This window comes from Poeciliopsis prolifica, unplaced genomic scaffold, assembly GCF_027474105.1.
Source record: "Poeciliopsis prolifica strain line A6 unplaced genomic scaffold, Auburn_PproV2 SCAFFOLD010, whole genome shotgun sequence".
NCBI classification, from domain to species: Eukaryota; Metazoa; Chordata; class Actinopteri; order Cyprinodontiformes; family Poeciliidae; genus Poeciliopsis; species Poeciliopsis prolifica.
Window position 1 is genome coordinate 10,483,182 of NW_026562385.1, and position 19,689 is coordinate 10,502,870.

Consider the following 19,689-nt stretch of genomic DNA (forward strand, 5'->3'; position numbering starts at 1 on the left):
CAAAGTATATGCTCTTTGTTAATGAGCTACGGAACAAAAAAGGTGAGAAATTAAGAGCCATGTTGTATTTGATCAATGGGGATAAAATATTACAATTTTTAGTACTTGACCTACTGATCACCGATTACAGGCAATCAAGGAAAAATTGTCAGACTCTTAACTTTTGGTTAAATTGATGCATTTCTAATAATTACATCAGTTTTTTTATGCATAACACTGAGTTTTCTAACATTCACAAAAAATTAAAGACACACAAAAAAAGTACTTTCATGTCAATCACAACAAGATGGATACATCACAGTGATCATTATAGAAAGACAGCCAGGAAACTAACTTTAAAAACAATTTAAGCCCCAAGAAATCTGGCCACCGTAACCTAAGAGCCTGAAGAAAACAGTGACGTTAAACTGAGACTGTCCTGCAACCAAACCTGACCCTGCACAAAGACAAGGCACAAGGAACCGCAATAGCAACGCAACTCCAATAAGACACATGTAGTTGACTCGAAATGCTTTTAACAAACCTGTTCAGCAACATAAGAGAAGCTCAACACACATATCCACACCCGTGAGTGGGGGTGAGAGAGGGACTGGCTACATTCTTGGTGTGAGAACATTTCATCCATCTAACGTCACCTTTTCCTTCCAAGATACAGTCCACTGTAATTGCATAACTCCTCTCCCCGTTTTTCAGCTGCGAAAAGTGGGAAACTATGCCACAATGGCAATCTGCAGTGGCATTCCTGTTACCCCTGCAGACTACATCACTCTCTCTTTCCACTGTGTACACCTCAACGTGTCCAACAGAAAGTCATCCAGGCGAGTAAAGTGTTCCACAGTGCCATCACGGCTGGGGCTGAAGTGAAAACAACGAGCGGAGCTCCGCTGGCTGGGACCTGGGCTGTTGTGAGCGGCTGCAATGCTTTCCTCGCTTCTTGGCCTCCTCGTCCCCTCTGATGTAACTGAGGAAGATAGAGGATCGAGCTGCAGGAGTAGCAGCACCATCCTGTTTAATAGAGGTGGATGGCCACACTTGCCTCTTTGTTGCCAGAAAACTGCTACTTTGCTTCCCCTGCCAGCCAACTTTCCTAGGAAGTTTTGGTCATAGAGATACTGTTACATCAGAGCCACGTTTCCCCGTTTTCTGCTGTCTGATGTGCCAATAAAGGAACTTAGACAACCGTCTAATACTCCCAACAACTTCCCTTAATCAGACACGAAACGCAACACTGCGATTTGCTAAAGCACTTCGTCATCGTACTTTGAGATGCGAAGCGTTCTCCTAAATTGTCATAATTAACCCACAGGGGTGGTCTCTTGATGAAAAGGCACAGCTGAATGACGCTGCATGTAGTTGCAGGCAATAATCAGCCTCTACAATGCGCTCAGTCATCCATATAGCAACCATTAGCAAGCAGCATGGCCGACCCAAATGAAATACCCTGGAAGTATTCTTAGTGTCTGAACATTTTGACATGCTGCCATGTGTTTTATTGGGATTTGATCTAGTGAGTATTGTTGCATCAAAAGCAACAATAGTGAAGGGGAGGGAAACTGATCGGTTCCCAAGATTTCTGACGTCTTGAAAAACACAAAGATGCATCCAGTCATTGTCTTCTGCTTAATTCAGCATTGGGTTGCGGAGGAAGAAGCCCAAGTGGAAAGACTCACGACTTCCTCAGACTTCCTTTTTCCCATTTTGCAGGGGAATCCCAAAGCGCACACAGGCCACGCAAGGGACATAGTGTCTCCACCATGTCATCCTGCAGGGAACTCATTTTGGTCGCTTGTATTCACAATCTCAAACTTTCAGTCACTACCCAAAGATGATGACCGTAGATGAGGATGGGAACGTAGAACGATCGGTAAATCGAGAGCTTCGCCTTTTGATTCAGCTCTCTCTTCGCCACAACACACTGGTACAGCCTTCGAATCTCTGCAGACCACACACCAATCTGTCACACCATTTTTTTTTATTAATCATGAACAAGACCCCAAGGTACTTAAACTCCTCCACTAATATCCATGTTTTATTTTGTTCCTTTTTATTTTTTGTTTGAAATAAAGTCATTTCAAACAAAAAAAATGAAAAGAGAAGAAATGGGATTGCCATATGAACATTCTTCATTCTCTTCACAATGAGAGCATCAACACAAACATCGATTCATGACATAACGCATCAATGAGCAAAACTTTAACACAGATGTCAACAGAACGCTTACAAAACAGCCAAGTAAATTAATTTGTTTAATTTCTCAAGGGAAGCTAAATGCGATAAAAGTTGTCAAAAGTTAAAAAAAGGGCTAAAAGAAAAACTGGTACTGCTATTAGTGCGTTAGCAGATTAGTGAGCGCATGCCCACCACAGGTTTATTATATACAAACTCAAAATCACGGTGTTCGGCTGACACAAAACACTTACAAGAGGCACTGGATGACCAGCATTTTGACATCTGCCCAAAGTTAAAAGTTTTGCTGTCAATATGACACATCCTTCCAGATGAATGATAAACTCACATAAATTTATTTCAGTCAAAATTAAAAATGAAAATTCTAACATCTGGTTTGATAAAAAAAATGAAAGAAAGGAAGAAAAGAAGAGAGAAATAAAAAGACCATCACAGTTCATTCCCACATCTATCGCAGCACTGTTAGACACACCGGAACCAGCGTTTCCCAATAAGACTGATAACAGTGTCTGTGGAAGAAGCTGCAGGAGAGGTGAATCATCAGGCACTCCTGTTTTAGCTTTGATCTCCAGGTTAGCTTCATTACCGTCTTCCTGTGAAGCAAACCACAACTTTTATCTACCAGACGGTTACACATAATGAAACTCGCTCTCATAGAGAACCCGATATTCAAGTGGATGAGTAACAACCGCCATGTGTGGTGGTGGTGGGAGGGGGTAAGGGGTTACAGTGCGTTTAATCTCTGTTTTTCTTTTCGTTTCTTTTTTTTTTTAACAATCCTGTTGTGGATTTGCTCCATTTGAGCGGAGCTTCCATTTGAAATGCGATCTTGTGCGAATCCAAACATACAGCCGTTGGCGTCTTGTGTTTGCATCAACGACCCGCTCAGACTGGAGAACCTTCCACATGCACCAAGTTATACAGCGTTAACCCTGAGAGGATATAATCAGACGCAGAGTCGAGAACAAATCCCTTTCTGCTGATCCATACTCGCACAACGTTGTTCTTTTCCTTAAACAATCTAAAAAGTGTGGCATGCTCTTGTAACCAGCCACCTGAATCGATACTTTGAAAAAGCTGCAGGATTTTTGAAAGATCAAAAGACAGACAAATTTTTTCCCCATTGTTCCTTGCAAAATGGCTTCATGTTTATCAGGCTTTAGGATGAAGCCACCAGATCAGTCTGATAAATAAAGTCTAGTGAAGTTTGATCAAACCGCTCCATTGTAGAGCCAGATGCATGTTTGTAGTTTGTTCTTAGGATGCGCTCTAGATTTCGTTCTATCCTTGCAGCACGGTGCTGCCACCGCCATGTTTCACCAGGTGACTTAAAGGAATCTGGTTGGATTTTATTTGGCGGCGTCGGAGCAGAAGGAGAAAAATTTAAAGACATTTTTAAAAATCTTTGTCATTTTCTTTTCCACTTCATCGTTCTGCACTAATAAGTGAAAGTTTGTGGTGGTAATGTCACAAAAAAGGAAAAGATGTCAAAAAATGTGAGTATTTTGCAAAGAAAGAAAGAAAATGAGTGAGTGAAAATAACCATTAGTGGCCCTTGGTCTGACATTTTAGTTCTAGAGTTAAGCTTTTTATTTTTAACCAGATTAAGAATTATTATCGACATTATTTTATGTTGCTAACCACAACCCAAAGTGTTCGCCTTTTTACAAACAAGCCTGTATAAAATGTTTGTTTCTGAAAAACCAACTGTGTTGCACATAAATCAGCTTTCACTAAACGTGTTAAACTCAGCTAAATATAGCAAGTGGTTCTGAATGCAAGCGACAGAACTCCTGTTCTTCTAATTGGCGGTAAATCAGTTAATCCGAGCCTAAAGGACTTTGGAAACTAAAAGATTTAATACAGCAAAACACGCAATTTTTTTTTATGTTGTGGCTCTACAAAAAATATCCTATCCTACAATAAAAAATGGACAAATACTTGCTTCACTTTAGGTTTTTTTTCTCTTAGTCCATGAATACGCGACAATTTTGGCCCATGTGCCAAAAAATGTAGACGCCCCTAGAACAATCAGGACTAAACAGAATGCAACTTCACAATAACTAATTTTGCTGGACGATAAATTGTCCCAAAAATTATTGCGATAAATGATAATATTGTTGTTTTGAGACGCAGTAAAATTGTTATGGTATGAAAATGCAAGAACACAATTTCACAGATCGATCCACTTTAAACTCTAATGAACATTTAACACTGGACATACCCTAAATGAATAAAGAAAACAACAGAAACAATAAATAAAATGAAATAAGTGGTCTCTGAAAACAAAATGAATGAGAAAAAAGGGGCTAGTTGAGACCAACGCAAGGAATTGAGGACTTTAGTCGTCGAGTTTTTGGTAGAAAGAGAGAAAAGCAGTAAATTATGCTTTCAGTTGTCATGCGATTAATTGATTTATTGCTAATTGCAAGAGGCCCAACTTCAAAGGGATTTCTAGTTTAAGAGATTGGAGCGAAACAGGGATTATGCAGACAGTGAGGCAGGGAGGATAGAAGTAAAGCCAGGAGCCGAATATCCATTCGGTGAGGGAAGAATAAATTCCCTTCCCTCACATTCACCACTAATCCAATTCTGACCCATTAAAAAAACCACAGCCAGGTTAACAGAACCGGCCTCTGAAGACAATCTCACTCAAACCCCCCAAAAGGACGATGGACCTTTAAATAAAACACACTCTGTCCCTTTGGTGACAGAGAACTTTATTCTGAACCGATACTCAGAGGTTACATGTCTTCTACTTGTGAATTTGGCCGGGTTCAGAATGAAAGGTTTCCATCAGGTGTTGAATCTGAAGGTTTGTCGCAAGTTAAAGGTCTTCTCCTTCACAGTTAACTATGGTTATTTTGAAATACTTTGTGCAGGCTCTGGGGAAAAAAAGCAAGCGTTTTAAAGGTTACACAGCAATGGTGCTCAAAAATGCAGCTTTTCAGATTCCTGCTCATTGTCAACCCGTTGTGAATGTTTTATAAATGTGCATCATGCTCACAATTTTTCAATGCAGACAGAAGGTATATAAGTTAGGACTTCAAACAGTTGGGAAAACACACAAATTAGTAAAATTTTACCGAAAAAACATTGGACTTCAGCTCATTGGACGGGTGTTGGATGAGGAAGTTTGGATGGGATTAATTTGTAATAAATCATAAAATAAAACAAAGAAAACCCATGAAGTTTAACATGGAAATACCACATTATTGTCTGCCTATAACAAAATGTATTTGTTTTATTTTACACATATGCATATAAAAATATTTGATTACATAATAATTAAATGCATTCCTTTATAAATTGTTGCATGTTCAAAAAGGAAAGCACAGATTTGAAAATTTGGCCCGATATCTCCATTCAATATCAATGCTGCCGTCATGGTCGATATTTATCGATATCGTATACAGCCATTCCTCTCCCTTCCGAAAAAAGGAGGAAAAAAAAGCATCAAGAAGGAAACAAACACATTGGATGTTAATATTGGCCCAGTTTAACTCATCAAACAGATGTTTTCAAAAATCATCCGATACCGATGTTGATGCCGATACGTCGCAAGAACCAGCTGTGGATCTTGCAGGAATGGTGCCCAGATCCTTCTGTTGAACTCCAACCAATTAAAATGGAAGCAAAAAACAGGTGATGTAGTCTTCCAGTACTCAACAGCAACTAAGGGAAACTTTCTCAAACACACATGCATATCAGGGGACGACAGACAGATATTGTATTATCTAGTTTTTGGGTTTCCCACCACTTCCAGATGCAACCGCCCAAATTGAAAGCCTCCATCCTGTGCATCCGTAACTTTTTACAGCTTGATGAATTACTTGACCACCAGAAACCAATCTGTTCTGAAACTATAACTCAACATACATCACTTTGCAAAGAGTCTCACACTTTTTCTGTCTCGGTACAACCACAAATATTTTTACTGGAATTTCATCAAATACACCATGACAAAGTTAGTGCGTCGACAATAAGGATAAAGCACAATAATTAGACGTGTATTGCTACGTGTACGCTCCCCTTCCAATCACATGGTTCTGAAATTGTTACAACAAAGCAGCCATAATGACGCGTTGATGATCTGCTTGGGAAGAAGGGTTGGCCTCCCTAAACCGCACAAAGCAACCACTCAACTAGCTCAATCGGCTACTGTTTACACAAAGGGACAGGCTGAAGCCGTAAGCCACCCAGAGTTATGATATTTCTGGCACGTCGCTGAGTAACACAAGCACTACACCTCTCCTTTATGATTAAAAGTGAGCTTCAAACGGTGCAACGCTCTGCCAGAGGTGACGTCTGGACAAGCGTTCGGGCCAGGGAGCGATCCCTCTGAAGGAGGACCGAGCGCAGGGAGCTGCGTCATCGCCACGGCGCAGCTGAACCAACACCAAACCCAAACTCCAGCAAGTCAATTAATTGGCAAAACTATTTAAATCGTTTGGAGGCTCTCAGCGGGAGGGAAACCAAATGTTTACAAATTATGCTCCATAAGAGCTTCAGCTTCCCGTCGTCGTTTTTTTTTTCACCCCCTATTACCGCTCGAGATCATTTTGTTTGTTTTTGCGTCTTTCGTCTCAAAGCAAGAAGAAAAGAAAAAAGAAAATGGGGGAAATGTTAGCCTTAAAATGCATCTCCACACTGAGGCCCCTCTCACCACATGTAGCTAATCACGGCGTATTTACGACGTATCCTGTCTGAACACCCAGATGAACTCAAATCACTTCCATACAGCCACTCTGTAAAAAAAGAAAAAAAAAAAAGAAAAAACACAGCTCTGACTGAGGCCACATGAATGCACCCAGAGCTAGCGCAGACCACATTAAAACTTCCTTGATCGTCAGGTCCTGTGCCTCTACAGAAAGCCCCCCGTTGCCTCCCAACCTTCTATGCCCAGCTGCAGGGAAATCTTCTTCAATTAGCCAACAAAGATCCAAAGACAACCCCCCCTCATCTGTGGACTACAGTCAGACTAAGAAGCATACAAAAAAGGAGAGACCTTGAGCCTTTTCAGGCCACGCCACACAGTGGGGCCAGTGTGAAACCCCAAGGGCCTTTGTTGCATAGTTAAAACAAGTCTGTCCTCTTCTCAGGCGGCATCTGTGCCCATTCAACTGTCAGTCATCGAATAGACAGGACGACCTCCCTCTACCCTCTTTTTTTTTTAAACAGGGTTTTCCTCCAAAAATAACGGCACTGGCGACCTCCGGTTTTGCAGAAACAGCTGCAGCATCATCGGCTTTTAATCGTCTGCAATTAATCGTGGAAAAGAAAAAGAAAAAGAAGCAGAATGCATGACACGGAATGGAGAACGGAGACAGGGTTTCTGCAGGTTTCACCAACTCAATTTAAGACATTTTAACACCCTTTTTAAGTCCATTATGGATGAAAGGACAGAAAATTGCAGATTTTATACAGTAGTGGCAGGTTTTGTTACCCAGAATGTACGTAGCATCAACGGGTTTGCAACAGAAATGACCCAGCTTCTCATTTCTGCTAGCTGGCTAATTAGATCAATTAGACCAATGATAGATCGCCTGTCATTGGTAGAGCAGCTTGCGCTGGAACAGTAGATAACTAGCTAGTTGGCTAACAGCTAGCAAGGGTTTATTAGCTGCTGATTCTGGACAATATGGCTGAAAAACGTATAACAAAAGAAGCTTTTCTTATCAGTCGATAATGATAATTATTTATTGTCTTTTGTTTGAAATATCTGAAGTACAGCCACAACAGTAGCGTGACCTTTCCTGTTCTATGCACAGTTTTCGCTTCACGTCGTCGGTTATTTTTAAGCAGCTTAAGTCATGGTGGCGAACCACCACTCTACAGGTTGTTGACCAATGATAGATCGACCAAAGAGTGAGTGAGTTAGTCGGTGACACCGGTCTCGCTTAATAGTGGCGAGAAGAGGAGCGGCTAAAGTCTTTTCTCTGCCTACGTCCCCCAGAATGCCGTGCATTTCTGGATCAGGAGTTCGGTGAATGTCCTCTCAGATGTACTACCTGTTGATATTGATCACGTGTATTGCGATACGTTTTGTTATCGATTCATTGCACAGCCCTGATAGCAGCTCGTTAGCGGGAGCCTCAAATATCTTCCAGAACATAACGACGATGTTTGCCTGATAGAAACGTTTCTTGAGAATTAACGTCATTCCTTTTAAGGATGCACGGACGCCCCTCTCTTTAGGAGTGCGTAGAAGGTCAGTCGGTACGGGTGGGAGGTGAAATATTGAAATATGCTTCGGCCTGAGGGGGGAAGATGCTTACAGTCGGAAAGAACAGGAGGGAAGAGGAAGAGGTGGGAATGTGTAGAGACTTTTAGGGAATCCCACTGAGATAGCTCTCTCCGCCGATCTGCATCGGGCCAAAGAATCCAGACGAGCAAACCATATGCTTGACGAGTCGCACGTGAAACCCCCGGACGGAGCAACAATAGACTTTGAGAATGTGGAGCTGAATTGCAAAAAATGTCTTTACACTTTGGGGTTTTTTTCCCCTCCATTGCAAAATCCTAATCCCATCCGGAGGAAGACGCTCTGTGGCTTTCCTGCCAGTGATGTCATCCCATTTAAAGATGTACAGAAAGTGCCCCCACACCCCCTGCTCCATTACTCCACTCCAAGAACCAGGGGAGAATTTATGAATGATCACACAAAGCAATGAGCCGTGCTTTCATGGTGTAATTTATGCCCCAGACGGCGGAGCATGTAATGCCATTAGCTCTGTTTACATGTGACATAACATCGAAGTGATCAGCTGTACGGCAGCAGAGGAGGAGGCGGACGAGTGTTGGTTTTAGCAAATTTCTTTTTCTTTTTCACATTTCGAAGCTGGCAAACATGTGGGACATCTGCTTCAAATGGACGCCTACAAGACAAACCGAGGAGACGCTAAAGAGCAGCCATGCGACAAGATCCGAAAAATGAGCCCCGACTGCAAACGGGAAAATCCAGAAGCCATGCTGCAGAGGCGCATTCGACAGACGCCTCTGCGTGGACAACCACGGCGTGGAGGTTCTGTCTCGCTGAACCCTGCGGTTCAAAGGAACCTTACTGAGAACCAAGAGAAAACGCAAGAGTGACTAAGCCCGTCCCAATGAGCGATACGTCAATAAATCGCACGATAAACTAAAACAAGTGAGATAATTTGCATCTGGACAACAGTTGTTAAAGAGATGCGCCAGTTTAATATGATTGAAAAGTCTGCATCTTGAGAGAAATACTTGATACCCATTTCAGAGTAGTTTGCACTTCCTGCCACTTTTGCCTGTTTTCCCAGTCTAAGTTGTCTGATTACTATCATCTTTTTAAACGTTAGTTTGACCACAAAACCATCATAATCCATTTTAATTATTGTTGTTTACTTTGGATTATTTAACCTGTTTTCCAGTTTCGCTGTTAAATCTCCTTTAGTAATTCAATTTTGTTTAATTTTGAGAGGCCATATTTGCATTGATATGCCATTATTATCATCATTACTGTTGAAAATGATCTCAAAATGACGTTTTCATTCACCGCAATCATTTCTGGGACAATTTTAACACCCAGCAGCAGCTGTCATGGTGACAGGCCACGTGTGAGCGAATGCGCTGACAGTGACCCAGACGTCCAGCTGTTTCCGAAGGTGTTTGAGGTGCTGCGCTGGGTTACTCAGCATCAAAAGGAGAGCCGGTCTGCAGGCTTCCGCCATTTTTCACAGCAGTCACATTCCCAAGATTCCATCAGGAGAGAACTGCAGGTCATCCAGGGCAGCACTGAAATCAAAATGCTCCAGTTCGGAATATTTTGTAAGTAAGGACGGGATCGAGGTGATGTGTCCAGAACACCAATCACTGAGAGGGTAAATATTACGGCCTGAGAATTAGGACTCTGCCATAATGGGAAAATATGAAGCTATGATAAGTAGGCTTGTCAAGGCAACACATTTTGATGGATGATAAATTTATCCCAAACGATAATATTGCCCGATGTTTTTGATTTGGGGAAATCAGCCAATACTTACATGTGAAGCCGATCTTATCGGCAAAGGTCTTAAAACCGGCCCCTGTTCTCTTCTGCTCCGGTTTGACGGACAGATCGTCCCACCAAGTCATGTCAGCATGTTTGTGACTAACAAACGTTGCAAAGATGGTGACTTTCTAGCAGAATTTACTGACATTTCAGACAAAAAAATAAAATAAATTGGTATCGGCCAAAATCGGAATCAGCAGGTCAGGCGTTTTACGGATCGTAATCGGCCAGAAAACTGCAATCGGTGCACCCTACTTATCAGCCATAACAGAAATATTAATATCGCCTACCGATATCAGCCCAAATTTTCTATATCGGTGCATCTGTGATGGTTTTATATGGTTATGAGAATTCAATATACTGTTGATAATTACATTTTGTATGATATTTGTGCCTAGAAAAAGCAATATTCCAATATCTTTTTACAAGAGAGTCCAAATTCAGATCAAAGGTTTATGTTTTTGGTGTTCATAAAGTGCTTAAGAGGCCATTTAAAAAAGTAAAATGCTTTTTTGAGGACATTAGAGAGCAAGATTTTTGGTGGATAACAAGAAGGCTGAAAGAAGTACAGCAAAGCAGACTCTCAACCTCTCTCTGTTCTCTAAAGTAAACCCTTGCAGTGTTTTTGCAGTGCGCCCAAGTCATGCGTGAAAATTCCCAGTAACGAACAAGGAACAACCACAAACACGGTCGAAATATCGCCGTCCTTGACCATGTTGACTAAAACTACCTAAAGTTTCTGCTTTTTGTCGGACAGGAACCGCGGCGGGTTTGAACATTTATTTTGCCCCCTCCTCCTGGTGGAAGCAGAAAGCCCCTTTAAAAGGCATTCAGGTCACGACCTGGCTGTAGATCAAATAAAGGGCAGCTGTGTGACCCCTATCCCAGTCAAAACACCAAACTGCTTTCATGTAAACCCTTTTCTCTCTCTCTCTTCTTCTTCTTTTAGCTGTTTGTTTGAAAAAGGCACAAACCAAGTGGTTTAGAGAGAGCGGGAGAGAGAAAGAGCTGCACAGCCTAATGCGGCTGCAATGGGATCACATGTTAATGTTTCACAATGAATCATAGCGCAGAGGTGAGAGCGGGTCACTGGTTCAGGCGGGACTGCTGATCTAATAATAATAACAATAATAATACAGTTTAACACTGACCTGCTTCCTCTACAATAACAAACATGGTCACCTGCTCCACTTCCTTGGATGTGCTTGCGCTTGCTATTTATTCTACTTCATTTTTATCAACTAAAAGAAACTTACATTTATGCAGCCACGGTAATCTGCAAAGCACATTGTTACGATTTCAAAAACTCTGTCACATCCTATAAATGCAAAAACTTTTGCAAAGGAGTAACAATGTACATTTCAGGACAAATGTCGCCATGGACGCACGACGTCCACAATCATGGACAGAAGATTTGCAATTTTTTTTACCCAAAGTAAAAAAAAATAAAATCAACTGTGGAATGCACCGATTTGAAAATCTGGGTCACTGTCAGCGGTAACCGATATTTAGTTGTACTGCATATTTATATGGATCTCCCAAACCTTTCGACACTCCGAATAAACAAATATCACATGGCCGCCCAACGCAGACATGAAGGGAAACGAGGCGGAAACAAACATCGGTTACTGATACCGGCCCAGTTTTACTCACGGAATCCATCTTGATTTATCAAAAGTGAACCAATACAGATAAAAAGGCTGGTATTTCGTGACTCTCAAACATCAAGTCTCGTATGATTTTCTATACGAATCAGGAGTTGTCGTTTTCAAATTTTCCTCAACCATTTGAACTTCTTAAAATCGAAATGTGCCATTTTTAAGAACTATTCTGCACTTTCTTGTGCTGCAAATTTCCCCTCACTCTACATAAATATGGTATTCTCCTTCTTCTGTTTTTTATATATTTGAAATTTTTGCATGAGCCTGCATGCTTCACAACTGACATCTTCATTTTAAGCACCTAAAATTGTAGCTCTTTCATCATCATAATAATAATAGTAGTAATACTTTATTGACCAATTGTCTTTGATTTCAGATCACAACTTTTCAGTGCACATTCAGTTAAAAAAAAACCAACAACACAGCTTTTGAAACCCACATAGACGTAAATTAAAATGCATTTTAATGCTCTTCCACATCAAATCGCTTGCTTTGACAGTTTTCCAGAAAATGTCCCAACAACATTTACTGTCATGCAGGAAGGGCAGGATGACAATCTGCTTTAACTCGGAACACAAAACACAGGAGCCAGCAGCCCGTCTGAAGACAGTCAGGGGACACTGCACACTGTTTAGAGCCACACTCTTGTGACGTGTGGAAGTTGTTTGTTATCAAAACCGAGCCTTGTGTTCTGGCAGAAAGGCTAACTGGCTAGGCTAACCCAGGCTAGCCAACTTTAAATGGGAAGCCGTCTGTCAAACAGCGAGGAAGGCGCACATGTGTTTAAGTATCTGGAAACGCAATACATCACGTGCTCTTTTTCTTAACGTGCCCATCTATTTTTTTTTTTCCTTTCTTTTTCCTCCCTCCGCTCCTCATTAAGCCCCGAAATTAGTGATAAAACAGGCGGAACACAACGCACCGCACCGAGCGGCGCAACCCCGCGAGCCCCGCTCTGTCTGTCTGGTTGGTCACTGGCGACAAGCGCAGGGCTCAGACTACTTCTAGGAACGACAAAATATTAAAACGCCGCGCTCGCCCGAGCTCCGCCTCGCCCGTCCCCCGCGTTTGAGCCGGCGACGTGAAATAAATTCAGAGTTAAATTAACGCGGAGCACTTGCGGGAAGAGCGGCGAGAGGGGGCAGGGAGAGCCAACTCCGTGGCCCATGGGAACTGCTCGCCTCCAGCAAATACACCCAGCCTCCCTTCGCTAAATGTGTGGGAATATAAATCGGGGGATTTAAAAAAAAAAAAAAAAAAAAAAAGCGGCGCTGGCTACCTGTTAATCTCAGTTTGACGGGGCCATTCCGCCGGACTCCTTGGTTGGACATCTCCTCTGGATCCCAGCCTTCACTGCGCCCACTGAAAACGTGTCGTCGGGTGTAGAAAAATGATAATAATAATAATAATAATAAGGTTTAATGAACCTCTCCGCCAGTTTTAGACAATAATGGAGTCAAAGCATCGTAGCCCGGATGTGGACAGAACTGCCATAGCGACTGCTCAGAAATGCCAAAAATTAAAAAAAAGAAAAAGAAAAAGGAAGAAAAGAGGGAAGAATGTAAATATTAAAAAAGCGATGCAGACTGTTTTCACACACACAAAAAAATTAAAAATTAAAAAACGTCTCCTCCGGTGCTGGAGAGTGAGGAGGAGGAGGGGGGGGAGACGCGGTGCTGTAACGCGGCGTTTTGTCTTCACATCTTCGGGGAGAGCCCGTGTCAGTCGCGGCCCGGCCTCCTCTCTGCTCCTCCGCGGCTGCTGAAGTGCGGAGCCTCCGGGGTAGGTCCCGCTTCCCGAGCTGACCGGTGACGACAGCACTCTCTGGGGGAGAGACAGGCATTTCTTCGACATGTGGCGCTGAACCGTGACTCACGCGCAGGGGGGTCACTGTGCGCCTGTGCGGCGGCGAGGAGCGACGCCCACTCGCCGTCCAACAAATCCTGTCGTCTTGAAAACGCATTGTGCTTTCAGACGCATCGACAAAACAGCAACAAAAAAGAAGTCACCGAATTACTAAACAGAGTCCACTGGGGCGGGAGGTGAACTGCTTATTTAAGTGAAACACGGAGATGGCAGCATCATGCTGTGTGGATGCGTTTCTTCACGGGGTGGGGACAACGTTCTAAATTAATATGAAAAATGGTTGAGCTAATAACTTTTTTTAAATTTCATTTTCAAATCTTGTTAGTAATTTGCTAAAGAGTTGAGACTGGCACAGAGGTCCAACTTCCAGCACCAAACCTTTTGTTACCGGGGCCAAAACTGACCACTCATCTGCCACACAATGTGAAAATAATCTCATTGTGAGTTCTGCCGCTGCATGTGCTGACGGACCAAGTTCGTACCCATCTTGGATTTTGGGCACACAACAAAAGGGATTATTTCAGTGGCGCAGGAGCCATGCATTTGGCAATTAAAACATCTTGTGGCCCAGTCAAAGTTCAGATACAAATCCAACAAAGAGCCTGTTGTGACAAGAAAATTCATATTTGCAGGTTTTCTCCGTCCATTCGTCCTTGCATGTTTCTTTCAACTGGAGGTTTTTTGATTTATTGGCAACATTTACTCTGTATATTCCTATATATGAAAAAGGATAAACTTTTACATCGTTTTCCTTCGAGATGCCCGTCTCATTTTCTATTTGAAAGTTCTGAATGTAGATGTTACGCCTGATTCTGACAATGGAAATAATGCAGCTTTAGATTTAAAAAATAAATCAAAGGAAGCTCTTCCACTTCTAATTAGAATCAACTTTTATCTGATTCATTTCTGTCAATTAACTGAGACCACAAAATAAAATAAAATCTTACCAAGTAATTTTGGTCTAGTCTCAACTGAAAGGCATAAAGTGACTTACAGGTAACTTTTCAGAAAGATGAAGTATCAGTTCCACTGAGCTTTCAAAGACGTTTTTCTCATATTAGTGCAATAATCCGCCAATCGGACTAGTACTTTATCAATATTAAGAAATTGATTTAAATGCTTTTCTGAAAAGTTACATTAGTTTTTGTCTCATTTCAAGTGCACCAATATATTTACACTAGAAACTAGAGCAGAAATACATGGTAGGTTTGTTTTTGAACTGTAAATTGATCCCAAAACATCCACCAAGGGATGGAACCATTTCAAATGTGTAATAAAATATTTTCACACATTTCTCTAATTTGTTGCAAGATAAACAGTCTGACTAAACCTGGTCAGTATTGAAGGTTTTTTTAATGCAGTTTATAAAAGTAAAAAAACCCCACAAAGAGTGAACACTGGCAAACATGATCCAACAGCTTTATTTACACATTTGTTCTTGTTATGAAAAGAGTATGTACAACACATACAAATATCAGCAAACATCACATGAACACAGGACAGACCGTAGCAGTGGGAGGTTACAGTACAGAATGAACGCAACAAGTCCTTCAGAAATTGAAAGTGCTCTGGTTTTCATTGATCTGGAATGCGTAACCATCATCGGTAGCTTCAGGGATCACGCACTGCACCTCCTCTTCCTTCAAAGGAAGCAGACGAGAGCAAGTCACACACAGTTTAACGCGTCAGGCTGAGCTAAAAGGTCAAACATCTCTACCCACCTCTTCAGAGAAGTACTTCTCAATCAGGTTGAGAGCGGCTTTGTAGATCAACTCGTTCTCGTGAGACTGCAGCGCCTCGATTTTGTCCAGGCCGCCGCACTCCTCGATCATCAGACTCAGTTTGTCCGACTCGCCGATTTTGTCTCCGGCCTGACGTGGAGAAATTTGAAACGTGAGAAGCTGCGCATAAAGCCGCGGGGTTCACGCGTCTGGGTCTGACGGAGCACTCACCAGGAAGACGTTTGTGATGGCGTCCAGAATGACCAGGACGGTTTTGCTGTCCTTGGAGGAAAGCAGATTCAGAAGAGGCTCCAGAACATTGGCTTGGACCAGGAAAACCACCTGCTGAACAGTGCCCCCGCTGGTGAAGTTGGTTACTGCCCACACCGCCTCTTTTTGGGTTTTGTAGTCACCCTGCAGACAGAGGAAAACGCCAAAACTAAACAGAAGGAAGAATTTTTGTCCTCACCTCAAACAATTGAACGTTTCAAAAGCACCAAACTAAATCATTTGATCTGAAGGATGAGAAATTTCCACTTTGTGCATTGAAGAGTTTTCAGATTTAATTCAATTTATAAACAACCGATTCTGACTGATGAATCTAGTTGCATATTGCCGTTCACGACTGAGAATCAGGGTGATAATAGTTTTAGGTTTTTCATAATAGCTAGTTTTATTTTGTTGTGACCATCTACTGCATTGCTTCAATTAGTTTCTAGAGTTTAATATGGCTCATTTCAGAGGACTTGTAAATATATTTACAAACACAAAATTAAATATGCATCTAGAATTTCAGTACGTTTTAGATAAACGTATGATATTCTTCCTAGTTATAGTTTTTCCCCTAGTAATTACCATTTTCATCCAGAATGTTTTAAATTTCAGCTTAGTTTTATTTCTGCTATGATAACTTTGCCCAGAACGTACCCGCACCAGCAGGTCGACCATGTAGGGAACGAGGCCTGCGTTGATGACTTCCTGGATCTGGGTGTCCTTCCCCGCCGTGATGTTGGACAGAGTCCAGGCTGCCTCCTTCTGGATGTTGGCCTTTTTGTGGCGCAGCAGTTGGGGAAACATGTGCAACGCGCCGGCGTCAAGCACAGCCTGAGTCTGCTCGTCTGTGCCGGTCACGATGTTACCCAGAGCACGGAGCGCTGGAGTCTAAGAGAAAAGGCAAAAAGCGGATTATTCAAGAGCCGGGAGAAATGTGGTAGCTGTAGAGAATAGGGCAAGTTTTGTGAAGTTTGGCACGTACAACTACAGACAGCTCTTGGAAGCCGAGCAGCTTCACCAGGCGAGGAATCACGCCGGTTTCAACCACCACGTCGATGCGGTCGTTGGAGCCGTCCGTCAAGTAGGAAACGGCCCAGCACGCGTCGGCCAACACCTCTAGGTCGTCATGGTGCAGCAGGCGGATGAGGGCCGGTAGAATCTGCTGAATGGCGTGCATGGGCGGAGACGGGTTCTTGTTGCGGCAGAGGTTGGACAAGGTCCAGGTCACATTTCTAAGATAGCCAGGCTGTGAAGAGATCAAGAGAAAGGCAGAAGGCAGCTGTCAGTTCGGAGAAAAGATTGAATTAGATTAGGACACCACCCAGAGGCGGATGAGGTGAATTACCAAGGAATTTCACATCGAACAAAACTGGTGTCAGACATTTGTGCCGTAAACTGTGTTTGTGCTGCTATCATTTTAAAGATTTAAAAAAATATAAAACAAAAGTTTACAGGAGTCATCCCTACAGTCAAAGCAAAAGTAGCAGAAGCCTCTTTTTGCTACACAAATGTAGTGGGAGATGTCACTCAGACTGTCAAACCATGATTTGAACACATTTCAAAGAAAACGCTACTCACAGTGAACACAGTGAGGTCAGGGACTGCCAGCAAAGTGAGCAGAGGGGGCACAGCGCCGTGCTTGAGCACCCTGTCTCTAAGAGCCGACCCGTCGCCTGAAGAGAAAAGTAAATGAGAATAATCATGCACAAAAATAAATAACCCGCACATATATATATATTTGCACATTACCAGCGATATTTCCAAGAGCCCAGACTGCCTGCTCGCTGATGTGCTGCTGGGGCGAGGTGACCAGGCTGATGAAGGCAGGGATGGCCCCGCCGTCCACCACGGCGGCCGTCTGATCCGACGTCCCCGAGGCGATGTTGGTCAGCGCCCAAGACGCCTCAAACTGAATCGGAGGGCAGTCGGTGAGGGCGAGGAAGGAGACGAACTTGGGGATGAGGCCGGCGGCGATCATCTGGTCGATGGGAGGGTGTTTGTCACGGGACAGCAGCTTCCTGTACCAGAAACATTGCAATTAAGATTTAAAAAAAAAGAAAAAAAAAAAAAAAGCTTTTACTTGCAGCTTTATTTTAATAAATTACCGTGCAGCCTGGGTGGCCTGCAGCTGGGACTCACGACTGTCACTGTTCACTCCAGCGACAATCTCCTCCACTGTCCACGGTCTGAATGCCTGTACAGGTAAGGAAAATGGAGGATTAACAGACAGGAAGTATTCAGCCATACACACTTCATAAGCAGACATCAGAACAAATGCCAAAAAATATAAAATCAATTCTGCTTCGAGTTGCATGTTGTTCGCCTCACAGCATATTAGCCCAGGTCACAATTGAGATATTTGCATAAATTGCTACGTCACCCTGCCTGAATATTTGTTAGAGTCCCAAAATATTCTTAAGTCATTTTCATCACGTTTCAGTCAATGTTCATCAAAACGCATTAAAATTTGACTTGGGCAATTACACTACGAGGCTAACAATATTTTATCATTATTTTATCCAAATAAAATAAATAAATAAAAATCACCTTTTATACAGCAACTATTAATGTCACACAACCTTTTCTTTGGGTGAAAAATTACTCCCCCCCCCCTTTAATTTACTCATTTTTGTCTGGCAATAATGTAGGACAGAAATAGGCCCCAAAAACATCAACTTCATATCAAAACTATCAGGCCATCGGAGCTGCGAATTGATGGCCGCTGAAAGCATCACCTGGCAGTTCTGGTTTCTCTCCTGGAGGGGAGACGTCGCCTCATCCGGGGCGGCGGCCACGTTCCTCCTCTTGAACATCTGGTCATCCTTCTTGGCTTTACGAAGCTCGACGTTCACCTCCACTCTCCTGCGTCGGAGCTCCTGCGTCAAGTTGACATGAAAGCGTGGAATTATGGATTCGGCGTTTTTGGTGAACTCCGGCTTTGCTCGGTCGCGTTAAAAACTCACGTTGGCGTCTCTGCCTTTGTTCTTGAATTTGTTCAGGCGTGCGACGTTCTCGGACATTTTTGTTTTGTTGTGAGGTTAGGGAGAGAAGAGCTCTAGTAGTGGTGGAATCCCTGTGCACAGAAAACGTTTTTTTTTTATGTCGCTCGTTATCATTTTTGCTCTAATTGCCTTGTGAGAATGAGGCACGAGACAAGAACACATCACGTTCACATTTTTAATTCAACTACATTTGTCTATTAAGTGAGTAAAACAGTCAGTACCACGTGAAAGAAGCACAAAGCACGTTAAGTGTTTTAAAAACTAAAAAAGAGAAGTGACAGACAGGCACTTACCAAGTGCTGGAGCAGGAGCGATGTAGTCAGAAAATGCCGCACAGACCTTTAAATTCCAGAGAGAAGCCCTCTGATTGGGCCATTCGAGTCAAAGCATTCATTTGCCGGCGTTCATTGGTCGTTTTGAAAAAAAATCCCATACGTCACCGGATACACCGTCACTTCACAAAAACATCGCGAGATGTGGACTCCAGTTCGCCCTGATCCAGGATCAGCTCAGTCTGAGAACGGGCCGCCGCTCACATAGCGAACAAACTGATCCAGGATCGCGAGAGTTCGACGGTGATATTTAAAATTGTCTACCAGGAAGTTACTTAACATACTCTTTTCTACTCTCAAAATTCAGTTTGGCTTATTTATTTCTGTTTTAAAGAATATAATAAGCCCCCTCAATATACAAAAACTAAAGTTATTATAAAACTTCTGTAAAGCTATTGATTACATTTTCTATTAAAAGTATTTTATGTGTATAAGTATCACAAAATAAAATAAAATTCAAACAGGTAAAGATCATATGTATAAGCATTTGTTGAAACGATTAAATGAAAGTGGTTTAATAGGTTTTTGAAACTTAAGTTTTTAGTCATCTTATGTCACAAAAGAAAATTGTATATAGTACAATAAAAGTATGTGAAAGCATCTCAGTTCCCAGCAACAATTCATATT

General features: G+C 42.4%; 1 protein-coding gene across 1 annotated transcript; it reads right to left on the reverse strand.

Moving 5' to 3' along the window:
* Window positions 1-15,139: 15,139 nt before the first annotated feature.
* Window positions 15,140-19,102, reverse strand: kpna2 (karyopherin alpha 2 (RAG cohort 1, importin alpha 1)). Its single transcript, XM_055035496.1, has 11 exons — window positions 19,024-19,102; window positions 18,692-18,801; window positions 18,464-18,604; window positions 17,834-17,922; window positions 17,478-17,746; window positions 17,307-17,401; window positions 16,711-16,974; window positions 16,383-16,616; window positions 15,687-15,869; window positions 15,456-15,605; window positions 15,140-15,374 (listed from the first exon to the last, which is right to left on the reverse strand). Exons 2-11 carry the CDS (start codon window positions 18,746-18,748, stop codon window positions 15,285-15,287), a joined length of 1,572 nt encoding a protein of 523 aa, XP_054891471.1. The 5' UTR covers window positions 18,749-18,801; window positions 19,024-19,102; the 3' UTR covers window positions 15,140-15,284.
* Between the last annotated feature and the right edge of the window lie 587 nt (window positions 19,103-19,689).

What these genes read in the sequence shown, in the direction of transcription:
- kpna2 (XM_055035496.1), bottom strand. Translation starts at nt 18,748, where the DNA reads ATGTCCGAGAACGTCGCACGCCTGAACAAATTCAAGAACAAAGGCAGA. An exon ending in GGCTCTTGGAAATATCGCTG is followed by an intron (nt 17,402 to 17,477) that starts GTAATGTGCAAA and finishes TTTTCTCTTCAG; the next exon opens with GCGACGGGTCGGCTCTTAGA. An exon ending in TGGTCGACCTGCTGGTGCGG is followed by an intron (nt 15,870 to 16,382) that starts GTACGTTCTGGG and finishes CTCTGTCTGCAG; the next exon opens with GGTGACTACAAAACCCAAAA.